The 19,567-nt window shown below is 29.4% G+C and overlaps 1 protein-coding gene across 5 annotated transcripts; it reads left to right on the top strand.

Annotated features, from left to right (window-relative positions):
• Nucleotides 1–598: 598 nt before the first annotated feature.
• LOC117932487 (glycine-rich protein A3-like) lies at nucleotides 599–8,981 on the top strand. Of its 5 annotated transcripts, none has more exons than XM_034853754.1 (3): nucleotides 599–796; nucleotides 7,138–7,527; nucleotides 8,510–8,981. In XM_034853754.1, exons 2-3 carry the CDS (start codon nucleotides 7,161–7,163, stop codon nucleotides 8,749–8,751), a joined length of 609 nt encoding a protein of 202 aa, XP_034709645.1. In that variant the 5' UTR covers nucleotides 599–796; nucleotides 7,138–7,160; the 3' UTR covers nucleotides 8,752–8,981. The 5 variants fall into 5 exon arrangements, with proteins under 5 accessions (XP_034709645.1, XP_034709641.1, XP_034709644.1 ...); XM_034853750.1 differs by lacking the exon at nucleotides 599–796 and adding an exon at nucleotides 4,968–5,074; XM_034853753.1 differs by lacking the exon at nucleotides 599–796 and adding an exon at nucleotides 5,160–5,387.
• The last annotated feature ends 10,586 nt before the right edge of the window (nucleotides 8,982–19,567 follow it).

Genomic DNA, 19,567 nt, shown 5'->3' with positions numbered 1-19,567 from the left:
TCAAAATTTTCTATCATATTAAAATGAATATAATTCCTAAATATATAAAATATTTTCTTATAGATTTTGATCATTCATTTTTTATGAAAAATAACTATAGTTTTTGTTTTTAATTTATATATATATATAAAAAAAGCTTTTATTTTATATGTTTAAAAAGGAAAAGATGGGAAATAGAAATTGGAATGAAATTTATTTGATTTGACAGATGATTGAAGAAAAGAGAGATAAAATTTCTTATCCGGATTTCTATTTAGAATAAGTTGTAGAATCCTAATAATAAATTATAAATAAAACCAATCATCTATCTCAGTTCCAAGGTCACTATGTTTAGGGTGCACACGTGTAGGTCCCTCATTTTGGGTCTTGAGGGAGCTTTATTTTTAGGCCCTTGTGAGAGTGACACGTGGCTGTAGGAGCCGTTGGAGAAAGTCTTGGGAAAAAATGTAAACCTGTGAAAGAAATTTTCACAGAACGAGGATATTCTAAATTAGGGAGTAAGAGCTGGTTTTAGCGAGATTTTTGAGAGAAAGAGAGGAGGAAAAAGGACAGTTGTTTCCAGAGAGTGTGAGCTTTTGAGAGAGCTAGAGAGGAGGGATTCTCTGGTGTGGCTGTTTTAAGAGAGGTGCAGAGAGAGGCTTGAGGGGCAAGAAACTGGGAGAGAGGGTGAGGTGTCTTGGGCAGCGGGCAAACTGTGAAGGGAGGCAGAAGGGAGCTCGAAATTTTCTGCTAGGTTGGAGAGACGGTACCTAGAGCTAAGAGCCAGTCATATTGGTGTTTGAGGGGAGTTTTACAGGTATGGTTATTCATTTCCTACTGTACTTATTTCCTTCCTGTTGATTTCGGGTTTATTTGATGCTTTGATGTGGATATTGGAGGTTGCATTTCATCTTATTATGTCATTGGTTAGCTATGGACTTGATATTGCCTTGCTCATCTGATTCCTTTAAGCAAAATTTGAGAATGAATGTGAATGTAGACTTGTATTTGGTGCTTGATGCTTGAAAATCAGATCTCTGTTCTTGTGCTAAGCACATTTCCACTCTCGACATGCTCTTCTAGCCCATTGACAGCCCATGAAATGGAGCTAGTTCATTTATTTATGCTCTGTTTCTTTTCTTGCTCGTCTCTGTTATTTGTCTCCTGTCTCCGTGTTTGCTACTGTTGCTGGTTGAGCTGTGCTACATGTAACACTGCCCGAAAGTATCAACACCCTGACCATCCTGTTCACGGCTTACTGATGTGCTGCTCTTGGTGAAGAATTGGGTTTGGAACCCACAGCCCTGCTTTCTGATGATACGACCATACGGTTGTTCTCAAAGACTTCCAGGACGAGATGGGCTGTATGATGTTCACAGTGATATCAGGATGGTGTGGGTTCTTAGAAAAATGAATTTGGGTTCTGTACAGTCTCCTGTCATTGTGGCAGCTTTAAGCCTTCTGGAACCACCCTCAGGGCCTAAAACAACCTGCCTTCAAATGGGGAGTCAGTATTGCAAATATATGTAACTTTTGGGAACCGGTAGAGCATGCTTGTTAATGAGCTGGGCATTCAATGACATGGAGAAGATAAGTGCACTTGAAGGGTCGATATCTTTGGGAATCATGGCAGGAATTCTAGTCATACTTGATCCATTAAAACCTGGCGCTGGTGGTGTGAAATCTGCCCAACCCGCAAATAGGGCAGACCTGAGTTCCAAGCAGGGTTCTTATCATGGACCTGCTCAAACTTTTCTGGATAATCTTCGTTTCCTTTTATTCTTCCAATTGCCATGGGCACTAAGCTGGAGCACGTCATTTCCCAGTTGGCCAATGAGACTGCATCTTCAACTGTTGAAACTGAGGACAATGACATTGATGGAATCGGGTGGCAGCAAAACCAATAGTCAAGACTCTGACCGCTTCCTCTCAAAACTCATCTTCCTCTTGATTCAACCCTGTGGAGAACTCAACTTAGAAACCAAGTGCAGTTTGGTTTCTGAAAATCTGCCTAAGATTTCAGACGGGAGTCTTGATGAAGTATCATGCTCGCCAATCGAAGAAGGTTGTCCGTGGGAAAATCTGTAGCTAATTTTATCATTACAGAACAAAGAAATTCTTCTGTAGGAGAAGGTACAGCTTGCATAAGATTTTGATGCTTAGATACCAAAAAGAATGGCTGGCCTGGACTTTGAAGCTGGAAGAGTCGATAACTAGAGGAGAAATCCTTACAGATGAAATGGGAATGGTGAAATACAATTCAGGCTGCTGCACTTATGCTTTCCAAACAGGAAATCTCCCAGAAAATTTGTGAACCAAAAGAAGTTTTGCACTCGTCTGGCGATTCAAACCAGTAAGATGAATGAAGATGAAACGGATGTTCTGGAGTTGAATTATGATCATGGTATGACTGGGTATGCCAAATGAACTGCATATGGACAACAGGCACAGAAACAAGAGCCATATGCTGATAGTGTTCTTGGCTTTGGGAATGAGAATATGGATGCCTTGAATGAATGGAACAGAGGGCTGCTGGTTCCACAAGTCAACATCACACTGTCAGCATCTTTCCACCACCCTCCTTGCATGCAGGTTTGGCCATGCAGGGCCATCTTTCTGCACTATTTTAAAGTACATGTGGCCCTTTCCTCAATTCTTCATGCATATTTTAAAAAATTCAAGTTTTCAAATAGTTTTAATTCATCAACTTTTCTTCTTTAGAAATCTTTAGGTCAATAAAATCTATTTTTTAATAATATTTGCTACCATCTTTCTTCTATAGGAATCTTTGATAAGTTTCCTGGATTTTTAACATTTTTTTTCCGTTTTTCTCAATTTTTTAATAAACATAAAAAAAATTCCATAATTCCAAAATTAATGGAATTTCCTCCATATTTCTATGCTTCTCATTAGAAAAATAAAAATTTATAGAATTTATTCATGTAAAAATAAATCAGGCACTGGTGGGTCCCAACATACATGCTATTTTCCTTTATTATTGATTCTATTTGCTATTGTGATATACTTTGGAGATATTTTGTACATATTATCGTACACGGTACACTAACCTTTGTTTCATGTGAAAGCATGTCATTATTTGCTATTAAAGTACGTCTCTCATACTCGATCATAATCATTTATTTATTTGTTATTATCCATTACTTACTTTCATTATTTGATTATTTCTTGATATTCATTGATTTTTTGATTAATTGTTGTACTTGTCTTAACTGATTAGTGGAGACCTAATTTTAAGGCTTAGAGATCATACATTCCGGATAGGTAATTAGAACCTTGGATCTATTTTCCTTCTTTTAAAACCTGTCTTTTCCTCTTAAGGCTCACATTTATTCCAAAACTTTTCCAAAAATAAAATTTTCTACAAATAAAAGTGAGTCTAGTGTCTAAGTAGGAACACATACGAAAAATGCGCATCCACAACAAGATTTTGAAAATTTTTATTTCCTTAATTCCTTACTAATTAAACAAAATTATCATCTTTAATTTTTTTTTAAATGAAAAAAAAAAAACTCATTTCTTATTATATATTGAATGATTTATTTTCACAAAAAAAACAAAACAAAACAAAACCTCATAGAAACAAAAAATAAAAACTCTATCCGCATCATCCATCCAATGATTACAAAAAAACACAATGAAAGGCTATTTTCTGCAATGAATTTTCATACCCACTTTAAAAAAAATAAATAAAAAAAAAAAAAAAACCCTTAATAATAATAATTGGCCAAAAGTGATGACCCTTTTTCCCAATACTTGTGGGATTTCTGTTTCCAAAGATAATTGGAGTTATAGATACTCATAAATGTATAGTTGACATTTACAAATGGCTACCCATATTTGATTTCATTTTCTTAAACTTCCAATTAATTTAAATTTTCAATATATATAAAAGCATGAATTAACAACATAAATTAAATTTATTTGAGCTGTTATATTCTTCACACCTTTATTTATAGGCATCTTTTCTAGATTAACATTAATAAATAAGGGGAAAAAATAAGGATCAACTAATAATACACATTAAACTTATTTGAATTGTTATTCTCTATACATCTTTATTGGAAAGTAATTCTAGATGTGCACCAATACATATCAAGTTTATAAAAGATTTTTTTTTCTCTCTAGAAAGCAATAATCTATTTATTTATTTTTACTTTTTGTTAACTTATTACTTATTTCTTAATTTTTCTTATTAATAAAAAATCAAAATTTCTAAAAAAAAATTATTGATTTTTCTGAATAAAATATTTTAAAAAATAAATTATTTAATATTTGACACTATTAAACACTATTTAATTTTAACTTTTATTTTAAATTAAATTAAATAAAAAAAACACCATCTTAATATACTCATAAATTGAATATATAAATATATAGATAAATAAATAAATAAAACATGCTAACATTTAGCAATTATGAGATTTTGAACATGATTTCTATAAAACAAGATGATGATGTCACGTTAATCTATCAAACAAGACTAGATAAACATCATTGAATTCCTCAACTTCCTTCCCCAGTCAAAAACAATACTCCTAATTGTATACGATATTGCTAATATCATCATTACATCCATGAACTACTTGCCAAATCTCAAGCCATTTCATATTTTAGGGAAAAAAAGACACTTTTCCATAACAAAATACTCTTATTTTCCCATAAAATTCCAGTCAATTAAGAAACACTTTAAAGAAAGGTCTAAGAAAGAGTAATGTAGAAGACTTGTCTACCATGATTTTAATATCCGAATTGGAGAAAGGGGGTCAAAAATTGTGGGTGATGGACCCAATTCCAAACCTAAAATCAGGGAGCTTTCCCGGTTCTTTTCCTTACAATTTCAAAGAAATTGGGGTGCACCGCCCAGGTGTTTTCTGTGTTACGTGTCTCCATATTTTAAGACAAAAGGTGAAGGCAACGCGTCTAAGCAACGCGTACCTTAAATAAGGTTATGGATAAGGACTTCGTGCCTATTTATTGTTGTATCCAACCAAACCATCCAAAAACCTATCCAATCAACTGCACAAACACAAAAACTAACACAAACCCATTTCACCCTTTTCCCAATTTTGGTGGGGTAAGGCCCTCTCTCTTCTCTTTTCTACGTTCTTTTTTCTTGATTTTTTGTTTAATTTTATTTTTTTATTGCTGTTTCTGGGTTTGATTACTATGTTTTTTGGCACCTGTTGTTGTGTGTAACCAACTTGATTAATGTTTTTGTTTCAGTTTATGCACTTTCATGACCTATGATGATAATTCTTTTGAGTTTGAGTTTATCCATGGGTTGATCTCTTTCTCCAAATATGGAAATTGGAATGGATTGTAATTTGTTACTAGTCAAGAAATCAACAAAACCATCACAAACCCACTCCACCAATTTCCTAAATTTGGTGGGTGACAACTCTTCTCTTTTCTCCTTTCTGTTCTCTTTCTCAAGAATACGTTTTTCTTGATTTTTTGGGGTTTTTTTTGTTTTTTGGGTTAGTGTAATTTCTACTTATTTTCTTGTCACCTTTCATGGTGGTGTGAGACGTTGATTAATTTTTACTATAATTTTTCTTTGTTTTTATTTTTTTATTTTTTTATTTTGTTTTTTGGGATGAGTTTAGATGTGTGGATCATATGTTGGTTAGACATATTTATATTCCTTTTTGGTGGATTTTTCTTCTGTGCGTTGTTTGGTTGTCGTGTTGAGATTTTATTAACTTTTTTTAGGAACCAAGCACCAAAAGGGTTTGTTGCTGGTTTTGATTTATTTTCCTGAAGCTTTCTCTGCAACCAAACAAAGAAAGTTGCATGTGATCACTCAACGGACCAACAAAATTATCGCAAACCCAGTTCATACATTCATCAGATTTGCCAATTTTGGTGGGTGAGAGCCCTTCGCTCTGGTTTCTTCTCTGGTTTTCAAGAATATATATATATATATATTCCTGTTTTTGATTAATTTTAATATCCTTTTTTTTTTGTCACCTTTGATCGTTTGTAAGCCACTTGATTAAATGTTTCTGTTCCAATCTATAAAACCTTTTGTTTGTTGATTGATGGTTATCCTCATTTCATGATCATGATGTTTTAATTCTTTTTCTTTTGTTCTTTATTTTTCTCAAGAATTGATTGATGTGTTTATATACCCAGATCTCGTCGACTGAATATGAACCTTTTGTTCTTTATGCTCTCTTTGGTTGCAGAGACACCTAACAAATACTATTAATTGTTGCTTTGAGGGTTTTTCTTTTCATAACTTTTTTCTTAGGAACCAAACACTAAAGGTTGTTCTACTGCATTTTATTTCCTTAGATTTCCCTGTAACTTTGGTTAATCTTTGCTTTTTAACTCTGCATAAAATATTATTCATGAGAAATCAGAAAAACTTCTCCTGGAATTTTCCTGGGCATATAGTTTGATTCTGTCATGAGTTTCTGAGTCTTTAGTTTAATTCTTTGGTGACTTTTCTGCAAGGTTTTTGTATGTTTCACATCATTTTGGGTTCGGCCTATAACCCACCCATCTTATTTTATAGAGCAACCTTGACCTTGTAAGTTAAGCCTAGGCCTAATTAGGATTTCATTCCTACACGTGGGTGCATCTGTGTGCCTTCAGAGCTGTCTTGGTCACAAATCCAGGCTAGTGATTCCCTCTGAGCCTCGTAGCCCTGAGCTAACTTTTCTTTCTTAGGCCCGGAGCCTTATAGCCCTAAGTTATTCTTTCTTTTTTGGCCCTAAGCCTTGTAGCCTTAAGTTATCCTTGATCTTAGGTTTTTTGGAAGCACCCACAAGGGTAATCACGGTGATGAATGATGATAGGAACAATAACAATAACAACCTTTTGGTTTTTAGGATGAGAAATTTTCCAAAACTCACAATAACAACTTCTCAGTCTTCAGACCGAGAAAATTGTCTAAAATCACACAATCACTCTTAATCAATTAAGATGTTTCTGTGAGAGTATTTTAGCAAACACTTGGGAAAGCTGTTGTTTGAAGTGTTCTAGTTTTGCTCCCATTACATGTTAGATTGCTGATAAAACTGTAGAAAAAGAAGATATAGCTTGTAAAATACAATTGCATAACTTTTGGTGAAGTTGAATAATTTTGCTCTGAAATGGTCACTAACTGATCAGTTTTTCTAATTCATGCAGCATTGATTTCAGGTTGAAGAAAAATGGGAGGTGGAAAAGACAGGCCGGACGAGGAATCTAGTGACAAAGGGCTGTTTTCAAATCTTGCAGGATTTGCTGCTGGACACTACCCTCCCCCACATGGTGCATACCATTCTCAAGGTTATCCACCATCTGCATATCCTCCTCCAGGTGGATACCCACCATCTGGATATCCTCCTCCGGGTGGATACCCACCATCTGGATATCCTCCTCCGGGCGCATACCCACCATCGGGATATCCTCCTCCGGGCGGATACCCACCAGCGGGATATCCTCCTCCAGGTGGATACCCCCCTGCACCATATCCTCCCCCTGGTGGATACCCGCCATCTGGTTATCCTGGTCCTTCAGCACCACCATATCATTCAGGTATCTCTTATTCTTTCCTGTGAAATTGCTTATTCAATAGTTAGGATAAAGTGACCTTTTACACAACTGGATGGTCCAGACTTCAGCTTCCAAGGACCTTTTACGGGTCCTGATTGCCTTTTGGTTAGGAGTCATGAAGGTAACATGGTCAGGGACCATTTTTAATGTCCTAGAAGTATGATTTTACTGTCAAAATTTTCAATAGAACAGTGGCTCTTGGTCTTCAGGCATGTAAATGGTGGATCGGTTAAGTTATCTGCAAGCAATGGTTGAACAATACTTGTTGACCGAACTTATCAGGACCAACTATCAGGAGCACTTAAGATGCCTGGATGTCTGTCTGTCCGATGCCATTGTGCCCAGACATGAACTCAATACCTTGTAGGATTCAACATTAGATTGGTTTGCCAAGGAATTCATTGATTCAAAAATCAACATTCAGGGATGGTTTTGACACTTGAATTGCCAAATGATAAGATCACAACTAAGGGTGGTAATGAGATGTTTTTTTTTTTTTTTTTTGGATACCCACTGGACATCATTCCTAATAAGACAGGTTTGGCAGAAGCTTAAACTGGTTAGAGGTGGGTTTGGAATTTTTTATTTTATTTTTTTTTAATCCGGGTCTGGTTTTGGTATATATTTTATAATATTTATTTATTTATAAATTATATTTATTTCTAATCTAATTAAAAAATTTAAAACATTATATAAAAATGGGATCAGGGCGAGATGGGTATAGGATATTTCTCATAAAAATAAATTATAAAAATTGGGATAGAGTGAAGACAAGGTAACCCAGCCTGTACCCATCTTACTGCATTACTGATGAGAGCCAATATGAAATTTTCCTTTTTAGCATGTAAATTTATTGTTAGACTGATGAGAAGTTGGTTCGACTGCATCATGCTTTCCTCAGCTTTGTATGTGATTCCATCATTCTATGGTGATTTCTGGTGACTAATTTTATGTACATCCACAGGGCATGGATCCAACACAGGAGCATTGCTGGCTGGGGGTGCTGCTGCAGCAGCTGCTCTTTACGGGGCTCACCAGCTCTCACACGGTGCTCACCATCTTGGCCATGGAGGTTACTATGGCCATGGCTTTGGCCATCACGGGAAGTTAAAGCACGGAAAGTTCAAGCATGGCAAGTTTGGAAAGCGCTGGAAACATGGAATGTATGGAAAGCATAAGGGGGGTTTCTTCAAGAGATGGAAATGATTCATCTGGTTCCCTAGTGTGTTTGGCTTTTCTACCATCTTTACTTCCTGGTTTATTTGGCTTTCTACTATTTACCAATATGACTTGGGCTACCTGTTCTTTAATTTGATTAGGGTTTTTAGCGCTTGTACACTTAACCCAACTACTACTAGCTAACCTTTTGTACAAAATGATCTTTTGGTGGTGCATGATGGGAATCATATTAGTTTTCCAACTCCTGTTTTTTGAAATTTGAAGTCTGAATGACACTTTTATATCAATTTTTATTTAGATAAGAGGCAAATTCAGATCTATTCGAACTTCAGATAAAAGAACAATTATCACTTAATCTTAGGCCCCGTTTGGTTGTGTTTTTAAAGAATATTGCTAGCTTTTAAAAATTATTGTTAGCTCGATAAGTGTTTTTAAAGAAAAATAAAGTATTTAATAAAATTTAAAAAACACTTTTAATTGAAAAATCACTTTTGAGGAAAACTTTTTAACTAAAAATAAAAATACATGTAAGAAAATCATTGTAAAACGCACAAAGATATGAGATTAAAATATAAAGACTAAAGCTAAAATAAGAATGAAGTAATAAGTTTTAAGTTAATAATTTAAGTAAAAACAATTACCTTATTATTAAGTATACATCTCTATTTTACCTTCTTATCTTTATTTACTCCATTTACCTCAAAAGTTTCCTTTACTACATCACCTCTATTGTTACTAAACTTCCTTTACCCTAATTATAATTTATGATGATAAATACATTAATTTGATGATTTAAAATATATTTTAAGTTAATTCAAACAACCTAAATACTTAAAATAACAATTAAGAAATAAATTTTAAGTTAACAAGTTAAGCATAATTTAACTTAAATAATTAAATAATAAGTATTAAATTTTCTCAAACACCGTAATAAAATTGAGTAATACATGTGACACCATTTAATTATTGGCATTTGTTTTAGAGGGATTAAAACCAAACTCTCTATGAAAGAATAATATATAACTCTAAAAGCGTGTTTGGTAGTGTTTTTATTCAAAGTATTTCTAGTAAAAGTGTTTTATCCAAAAGTGATTTTACGGAGAATCACCTATAAAGTGTTTTTTCAAAAAATATTACAAGTGATTTTTCAATAAAGTGATTTTTAGATTTCAAGTGTTTCCTATTTTGTTAAAACACCTAATTTTTTTTTTCAAAAACACTTTTTAGACTTAAAAACTTTTTAGAATCACTATCAAATGGACTATAATATTGTTTTTTATTATAAGGAGAAAAAAAATAGAATAAAAGAAAAAACAATTAAAATTAATAAATCATTTTTATTTTATTTTTCGTTTCTATAATTGGGAAGCTCTTCTTGCAAAATATTTCCACGGTACGGTGAACAATAAGATATTAACTTTTGAAAAATGGTTGGAAGAAAATAGAAATAGGTAGGGATGGTAATGAGATGAGTTTTTTTTTAGTATCCACCATACCTCGCCCTTAATGGGACGACATGTTTTAATTTTAACTAAACGGGTTTGGAACAATTTTGAAATTTTTTTAAAACTCGGTGTGGGTTTGGGTATTGCCTTGTCTCACACCGCCTCGATATGATTATATATAAAATTCATTTTTAAAATTAAATTAAATTAATTTTTATTTTACTATTTTTAATATATAGATAATAATAAAATATTTTTTTAATAAAATAAATTATTAAAATATAATAATTTAATTATTTATAAAATATATTTATTTTAAAAAATTTAAAAGTAATTTTTTTTTAAAAAATAAGTTAAACGGGCGAGGCGGGGTGGTTATGAGAATTTCTCATACTTGCCTCACCCCATTTAATTTTTAAATGAGACGTTTGAATAAATGGGACGAAGTTGGGATGGAGCAACTAGTCCCCAACCTGCCCCGTTGTCATCCATAGAAATAAGCAAACAAAGAGGGAATAAGGTTCTAGAATGCACATCTTGTCCTGAGTACTATGCCTGAGCTTTTTTGGGTACAAAAAATGTACTAGAAAATAATTCACAAAAGTGTTTCCATCTTTTGTTATGAAAATACATTATTTTTAAAAATAATTTTGGAATATTTTTGAGAATTTCTTATAAATATATATATATATTTTAAAAATAATAATTTTAAAGTATTTTCCATGTGTTTCTTTAGAGTATTTTGAGAAATAATTAAAAATCATAGGGTACTTGTACACACTGCTTTTTAAAACCGTTCTTGATTAAGCCAAATTAAGATTTACTTAATAGGTGTTTGGTAAATTAAATTAATAACTTGATTGACTTAATAACTTAATTTAAGTCATTAAATAAATTAAGTATGTTTGATAAAATAACTTAATAGTATGACTTAAAGTTAAAAACAACTTTAAGTAATAAGTAAAAATAATTAACTTATTTTCAAGTTTATATTTTCATTTTACCTTTTTACCTTTATTTGCCCTAATTACCTCTACGATCTTTTTTGCTATTGCACAACCTTCACTATTACTCAACCTCCTCTACCCAAATTATAATTTATGAGGATAAATAAGTTACTTTGATGATTTAAAATAAGTTTTAAATTAATTTGATCAAACAACCTTAATAGTTAAAGTAAAAATTAAGAAATGAGTTTTAAATTAATAACTTAAGTATAATTTAACTTAAAATCAACTTAAATCATTAAGAAGTACTAAATTTTACCAAGCAACCCTTATATTTGAGATAAAAAGAACAAAAACAACAACAAATAGTATCAGTATTTAAATATATATAAAAAAAATTAATAATATTTTTTGTAATTTGTTATATAATGAATATTTAGTTTAAGTACAATGAAACGTGATGTGACATGAATATAGGTACAAGCACATTTGGAAACTTATCTATATCTTGCCAACATGTATGCCTAATAAACATACTTGGTAGGAGTGTCTATCAAAAGAAAGTGATGATTTGAAAATTTTGTTAGTGCACATACACCATATGTAGGTATGCCTCCACTTAAGTGCCTAATAAACATACTTGGTAGGAGTGTCCATCAAAAGAAAGGGATGATTTGAAAATTTTGTTAGTGCACATACACCATATGTAGGTATGCCTCCACTTAAATGTCAGTGGGGTAGGTTGGTACTTATACAGGAGGGTGAATAGGTTTCTCAAACAATTTATTTATTCTTCAATTATTGTGTAATTTCTTTTCATGCCTTGACTTTTTCTATTTAGGTAAAAACAACTTGTTATTAACTAATATAATTAAACTGAATATATTGATAACAAGTTCACTTTAATTATATTGGTTGATATCAATGAATTATTTTTAACTGAATAGAAAAAATAAAATATTTTGACTTTTTATCTTCAACCAAAAAAGCAAACATAATAAGTGGATGTTTGGTAAATCGAACTTAACAATTTAAAGTGACTTAATAACTTAATTTAAGTTATTAAATAAATTAAATATGTTTGATAAAATAATTTAATTATATGACTTAAAGTTAAAAATAGTTTTAAGTAATAATAATAAAAAAAACTTTATTCTTAAGTCCACATTTTCATTTTACCCTTTTATCGTCATTTAATATAATTACCTTCACAATCTTTTTTACCACTTCACGACATCTATTTTTACTTGACTTCCTATAATTTATGAGAATAAATATGTCAATTTAATGATTTAAAATAAATTTTAAATTAATTTTATCAAACAACCTTAATACCTAAAATATGAATTAAGTAATTATAAGTTTTAACTCAATAATTTAAATATAATTTAACTCAAAATTAACTTAAATCATTAAGTAAAACACCTCCACCAATCTTAGAAAGCGTTTGTAAAGTTTAACTTAAAAGGTTTTGAGAATTTAAGATTTAAAGCAAATAATATTTTTGGTACTTTTAAGCTCAAAACTCTAGGTTATTAAGTTCTATAAAAATTGTAAAATGTAGACCTAAAACAAAACAAGATTTCTTCAAAATTAAATATATTTGTTGTTGAAGCCCAACGAGTACTTAACCATCCTAGTTGGAAATTCAAGCATCATCCTTGTATTTTTATCATTTTTGCATTCAAACACTTTTTTTGACTCGTTTAATAACGCATTATTGCCCTATTTTATCATTATTTTAATTTAAATCCAAACTACATAATTTTATTCTCATACCTTTTATTATTATTATTATTATTATTATTATTATTATTATTATTATTATTATTATTATTATCTTTTAAATTTGCTCTCATATTAGTACGTCCAATGCTTTCTTGGAGCAAAGTCACCAGCCTAATTTAATTATACTACCTTGGTATAGTAACAAAGTACATATTTTCTAACCCAAACAAAACTGTTTTTCCATGATATACGTTACTTTTAGTATGAAATAATTGCTCTTTCATATCAATCTAAATTAATCTTAGCCACGATATTATATTTGGATAATAACTTTTGAATTATCTACATTTTTCATATAAATATTATCTATTTCGGGTCTAATGGACTTTTACTTTGAATTCTCTCATTATTTTAATACATATTTACATGATTAAGAGACATTCATATATATATATATATATATATATATATATATATATATATATAATATTATATTATAATTATTATTCCATACAAACACAATGAAGACATTGTAATATCCCATAGGATAATGAACTCAAATAGACAAACATCCACGAAGTCCCACTTTAGGATCACTCATTCTATACAAACACAATGAGGACATTGTATCCCACAAGATAACGGACCAAACATACAAACACTCACAAAGTCTTACTTTAGGGTTTAGATATGTTTTGATATCATTTGAATGTAAATATTATTTGCTTTGGATCCAATGAGCTCTCATGACTTTAAAACGTGCTTACATGGTTAAAAGAAATTTATATATATTCCTAAAGAGACTAAACAAACAAACACCCATAAAGTCCCACTTTAGGATTTAAATTTATTTTGATATCATTTGTAATGACTCACTTCTTTCAATGTTAGACATTATCTGCTTTGGATTCAATGAGTTTTTATGATTTTAAAATACGTTTATATGATTAAAAGAAATTAATATATATTCCTATTGGTTAAAAAAAAAAACTCATATATATATATTGTTTAATTTATAATCAACATTACATTTTATTTTTATGATATGACACTTAAATTTGCATGTAATTTCAATGTAAGATCATTGAAGTAAAATTAGATAATAAAAAAATTCATATAAAATAAGAATATTTTTTTTTCCCATGATAAAAAAGAATCTCAACGTGAAAAGTAACTTTTTATCTGTTCATTCGTGGCAATAATGGGTCTTGTTTTTATTTGAAATCCTCACCAATTATTTGAACACTTTTCTCTCCAAAGAATCATAATAAAATGTATGTACATTATTTCAACTTCAATTAATTAAATAAATAAAATTGAGGAAAAGGAGAAAGTCAAGTCGAAACAAAGGGGAATTACGTGTGCCATGTGGGTGATGCTAAGAATAAGATTCTCTTAATGTGATTGGACTTCACAATACACACCCAGCTTTATCTCAACACTCAATTCTAAGCTTTTCTTATCTTTTCATGACTTTTGTCGCATAATTCCATTTTGCCACCTCAATCTGTCACTTTCCAACTCTTAGTTTTTTTTTTTTTTTTTTCTTTTCAAATTATGACAAGGAAAATACATTAATTGCATGCTTTGTCATTTTCCCTTTTATTTTTAAAGATGTTTTTTTAATAAAAATATTATTATTGATTTTTTTTTAATCTCACATAATTTCTTCATATATCATTGAAAGGAAAAAAAAAATGAAAAAAAGGCCAAAATATATAAAGATTCATTTAGGTACTTATTTTAAAAAACAATTGAAATTTTTATAGGAGTAGGACATTTTGTACAAAAAGTATAGATTTATTTTATGTATTAAAAACCATTTTTAAAATTTTTAAAATTTTGGGTAGTAATACCTTAATTTCTAAAGACAAAAATTCTAGTTCCGGTATTTGATAAATCAATTTAATAATTTAAAGAGACTTAATAACTTAAATTAAATCATTAAATAAAATAATTTAAAGTAAAAAATAACTTTAAATAATAACTTAAACAATTAACTAATTCTTAAGTTTGCATCTTCATTTTACCTTTTTATTCTTATTTATCTTAATTACTTCTATAATCTTCTTACTAGTTCATGACCTTCACTATTACTCGATTTCTTTTATCTTAATTATAATTTATGAAAATAAATATGTCAATTTGATAATTTAAAATAAGTTTTAAGTTAATTATATCAAACAACCTTAATATTTATAGTAAAAATTAAGTAATAAGTTTTAAATATAAAACTTAATTATAATTTAATTTAAAATAAATTAAGTAATAAGTATTAAGTTTTACCAAACACCCGTAAGAGTGTGTTTGGAAATGTTTATATTTGAAGTACTTTACTTTTAGTTGAAACGTTTTCTTTTTTTTTCTGAAAACGTTATTAGAAGACTTTCTAAAACTATTGTTAAACATATTTTTAAGTTGTTTTCAAAGATTCCATGCTAAATGATTGAAACTCATTTTGAATTTCCATTTTTATGCTATAGCCAACGTGAGGGGCATCTTGAGAAGGCAGGGGGAGGAAGAAAGTTGTCTTTCTACGTTTCTGAAACGTTGAAAACAAAAATCTCTAAAATTCACTTTTCCATTTGACTTCATATTTGAGGAGTGATATTGGGTTAAGATAATCCCTAGATTATAAAATTAATTTTTTTTTTATATTTATAATATTAGATATAACATTTTTAAAAATATTATTAATTATGGGTATGTTTGATAATTATTTTTTAAAACAATTTTTAAAAATTATTTTATGATGTTTTGTAAAACAAAAATATATTTAAAAATTTTAATATTTTTAAATATATTTTAAATATATTTTAAAAATAATTTTTATATCTAATATTTTATTTTTAATCATTTTACACATTTATATAATTTTTATTTGAAATAGCTCTTAAAAAACAAGTGAAAAACATTTAAAAGCTCAACTTTTAGTCCAAATTTAGAAACTTCATCTTGAAATTAGACTTTAGTACACTTTTATAAATTGTATTTTGCTCATCTCATTTTTTAATGATTTCTGAAAATCAGACTATTGTTTCAAACCAATATAAAAGATTAAAAAAAAAAAAAAAAGACTACTTTGAACACTAGTTCACAAGAAGCCCATAATAAAATGATCATTTTATCCTTAAATTTTAAAAAGTACCCCATAAGTATAACATTCCTCATTTTGAAAGTTGGTGTTCCCGTTAAAATATTGAAACAAAATATCTTAAAATTTCCAAAATCACTTTCTCTTCAATAAAGTATTTGATTAATGGGTTAAATTAAAAAAGGTACAAAGTTTGTTTTGCATAGTTTCTTATTTTGTTTGAAGTATTAAGAGGTATATTTTAATAATATATATTTTTTTTTATTAAAAATAAGAATCATGTTCATACTTTTAAAAGAATTAGTTTAATATTTCTTTTCAACGTTTTCATGACATTTAAGAGTTCTAACTACACATCCTTACAAGTTGTATTTATTTTAAGCACTACTTAAGATTTGAGAGGCTCTTGTACATTAATGTTGGGTAAATTTGAGAATTTTTTTTTTTTTAATATTTGACCACAACATCGATGTCATTTTAGATCTAATATTAGACCTATATTTCAAAATTAAATAACAATATATTGCTGCCAACTTTTTAGTATGGTAGCACTTTGGTACCACAACCACACTCTGTTAAAGGACAAGTTGGACTCAAAAAGCTATAAAAGGCATACATTCATGCATATATATATATATTAACAATACTTTGAACAATAAATTCTGTGTAAAAAGAAAGATGAAAAAAGACAAAAGGACACATAAGGAATTGATTTGAAGAGGCTCATAGATACAAATAAAATTGCTACTTTATGCCTCTTTGTAAGCATGATAAGGACTCAAACTTAACACTTTAATGGGGTCTTTGAAACTTATTTAAATGTGTTTGAGAGCTTCAAAATTGATTAATTACCTATGTTTGATGCTAAACCCTTATGCATTGGTGTTTAATTTGTTTCTTTTGGTTATGTTTGGTTCCCGGAAAATACTAAGGAAAGAAAAAAAATGTAAAAAAAAAATGATTTTTTCATGTTTGGTTGTCCTATGAAAAATATAAAAGAAAATCAAATATAATTAAAACTAATTAAAAACTTATGTATTTTTAAATTATTTAATCTTTATATCGATGAGTTAAAATAAATAAAATGAGTTTAAAGTAACAAAAAAAATAATTTATCAACTTTTAATCTTTTTTTTTTTTTTTTTTTCTTTCACTTTTTCTTTCCTTCTATTTTTCCTTTGTATTTTCTTTCCCTTGCATTTTCCTTCAAATTTTCTAGGAACCAAACATAGCCTTAGTGTTTCAGGAATAATTGAAGCAATTTAAGCATGTTAAGATTGAGGGGAAGAACTCATCAATGGTTGGATTGTAGGAAACTTACAAGAATTTGTTAATTTTTTTAAGGAAAATAAGAACTAGAAAAGTTCACACAAGCTCACGTGCATGAAAATGTAAGTTGTAAATAAGAAAGGAAAGTTGAATTAGTGAAACCTGAACAATTGTACACTTCAACGTTTACATAGAAGGAGAAAGGAAAAGACTTCACGCACACAAAGCTATACACAAGGAAGACTTTGCTCAAGTGAATTTACGCCCGATACATTTTGCTTAAGCAAGGCATTCTTAAGCAAGGAGAACAAAGTCATGCATGACTTTATGCACACACCCATTACACAAAATGAAGAAGACTACTAGTGCCTTAAGCAAACTTGAAAGTTCGCTTGCATGAAGTTTGTGTTGCATGAAAACCTTTGATGTCTCTTGTGAACTCATGCACATGAACTCCCCATTTCTTAAGCTAAGCTATAATGGAGCTATACTAGTCATGACTTAGCATAAATGATGTGTTTAATCCTCATGCTAAGGTGATGAATCTTGTTATGTCTAAAGATATATAAAAATAAATTATGAGAAGCGCAACAAAGAAAAAAAAAGGAAAAATGTGAATATTAAAGGAAAAAAAGGTATTACAAAATATATCAATGCTTAAATGAGATTATATTTATAATTAAAAAAAATGAACGAGTTATTATCTTTTTTTTTTTTTTATATATCAAATAATTCTTCTCAAATTAGTTCATTTCCAAAGTTCTAATCACCTTCTTCCTTGCATTTATTGTGGAATAAACTCCGTAGATTTTGTTAATATTTGACAAAAATAAAATAAAATTGAGCCCATGATCTCAAATTATAGACCCAATAAAAATATTAAAAAAAGCCTCAATTTTTTTGTTTAAATTACCATAAAAAAATAAGAAAGAAATAAAATAAAATGAAAACTATTTAAAAACTAATATGTTATTAAAAATTTCACTCTTTATGGATAATAAGTTTATGTATCTCGAATCACTATTATAGTATATCAACATGTGATGTAATACAACCATCCATTTGTATTTTATAATCTTTAAATAAGTAAGAAAATGGTAAATATGAATGAATGTTTTGCATCAACATTTTGAAATGATATATTGAAGACATGCTACAAACTTTCTCATTATGGGCTCTCTTTATGTGCCCCTTGTGCTTTCGACTTCATTGACTATATTTTATAAAAAAATTATTTTAAAATACCACTTATTTTTATCTATTTTTAAAGAGAAATAAAACAAGAAAGAAATTTTGTGTAACTCCATAAAAGGAAATATTGGCCTTGAGAAATAGTACAAGGTTAGTGTAGACCCACATTTTTCATGTGTGTCTCCACTCGACAATGAGACAAGCAAGAAAGTAATTTTTGAAAAAGATGGAGTCGTTACTTAATTTTATTTAAAAGGGAAAACAAAATAAGAAATAAAATCCTAAAAGTGGCTCATTTTTAATGGAAAAGCATGTTTACAAAAACCAAGTTCAAATATGGAGGTCAAGTTACTTATTAGAGATGTACCATAGGGTAACACTCTCTAAACCTAAACATATCTCCACTAAACAAATTAAGGGAACTAAGGCAATTGACTAATAAACCGTAAATACCAAGAGATCATAATAGAAATAAATGACAAGGCATGGTGATAATAAACAAAAGCAAAGCATGACATGCAAATCAAATGAATCAAACAATAAAAAGGAATGGAAAGAAGAGTACCTCAAAATACTTAAAAGAAAGTAGCATGCTTACAAAATGAAAAAGAGGTTAGGTCATAAGCAAAAATATAAGATATAATATTAAGCAAGTGTCACCTAATATATACAAGATGTACACAATCAAATCAAGAAGCAGGGGATAGTTAAACTAACACTAAGGTGAGCTAATGTATATTAAACATGCACAAGTATCAAATCAAGACAACAAGTATGTGATCACAAAATAAATCCAAATAAAATAGCTAAAGGGAAAATATGACACAAATTAAGGAAGATTTTTCTAACATGTACAAGATGTCTACAATAAAAATCAATGGTCAAAGAAAGTCAAAACATGCAAAATGAGAATGAATTATCAAGTTTATATAAGATATACAGAAGTTGGACAACAAACAAGTATTTACAAAATAAATCTAAATAAAATAGTTAGAGATGATATAATAAAGACAAAAATTCTACAATATGCTCAAAGTGTCTAAAATACAAACCAAAATGTCTAAGTGCCTAAAAATGCATGGATTATCCTGGATTTAATCAAATATATTATTACTCATAAACAAGGTAGAACAACACATCATACAAAAATAGAATTATTTGACAAGATT

The sequence above is a fragment of the Vitis riparia genome, chromosome 15 (genome assembly GCF_004353265.1).
Source record: "Vitis riparia cultivar Riparia Gloire de Montpellier isolate 1030 chromosome 15, EGFV_Vit.rip_1.0, whole genome shotgun sequence".
In the NCBI taxonomy this organism is placed as follows: domain Eukaryota; kingdom Viridiplantae; phylum Streptophyta; class Magnoliopsida; order Vitales; family Vitaceae; genus Vitis; species Vitis riparia.
The sequence above is the reverse complement of the archived record's forward strand: the minus strand, read 5'-3'. Positions and strand labels throughout refer to the sequence as shown.

Excerpts from the sequence above, each read along its gene's own strand:
- LOC117932487 (XM_034853754.1), top strand. The coding sequence starts at position 7,161 with ATGGGAGGTGGAAAAGACAGGCCGGACGAGGAATCTAGTGACAAAGGG. Across the intron at positions 7,528-8,509 it reads AGCACCACCATATCATTCAG|GGCATGGATCCAACACAGGA; the intron begins GTATCTCTTATT and ends GTACATCCACAG.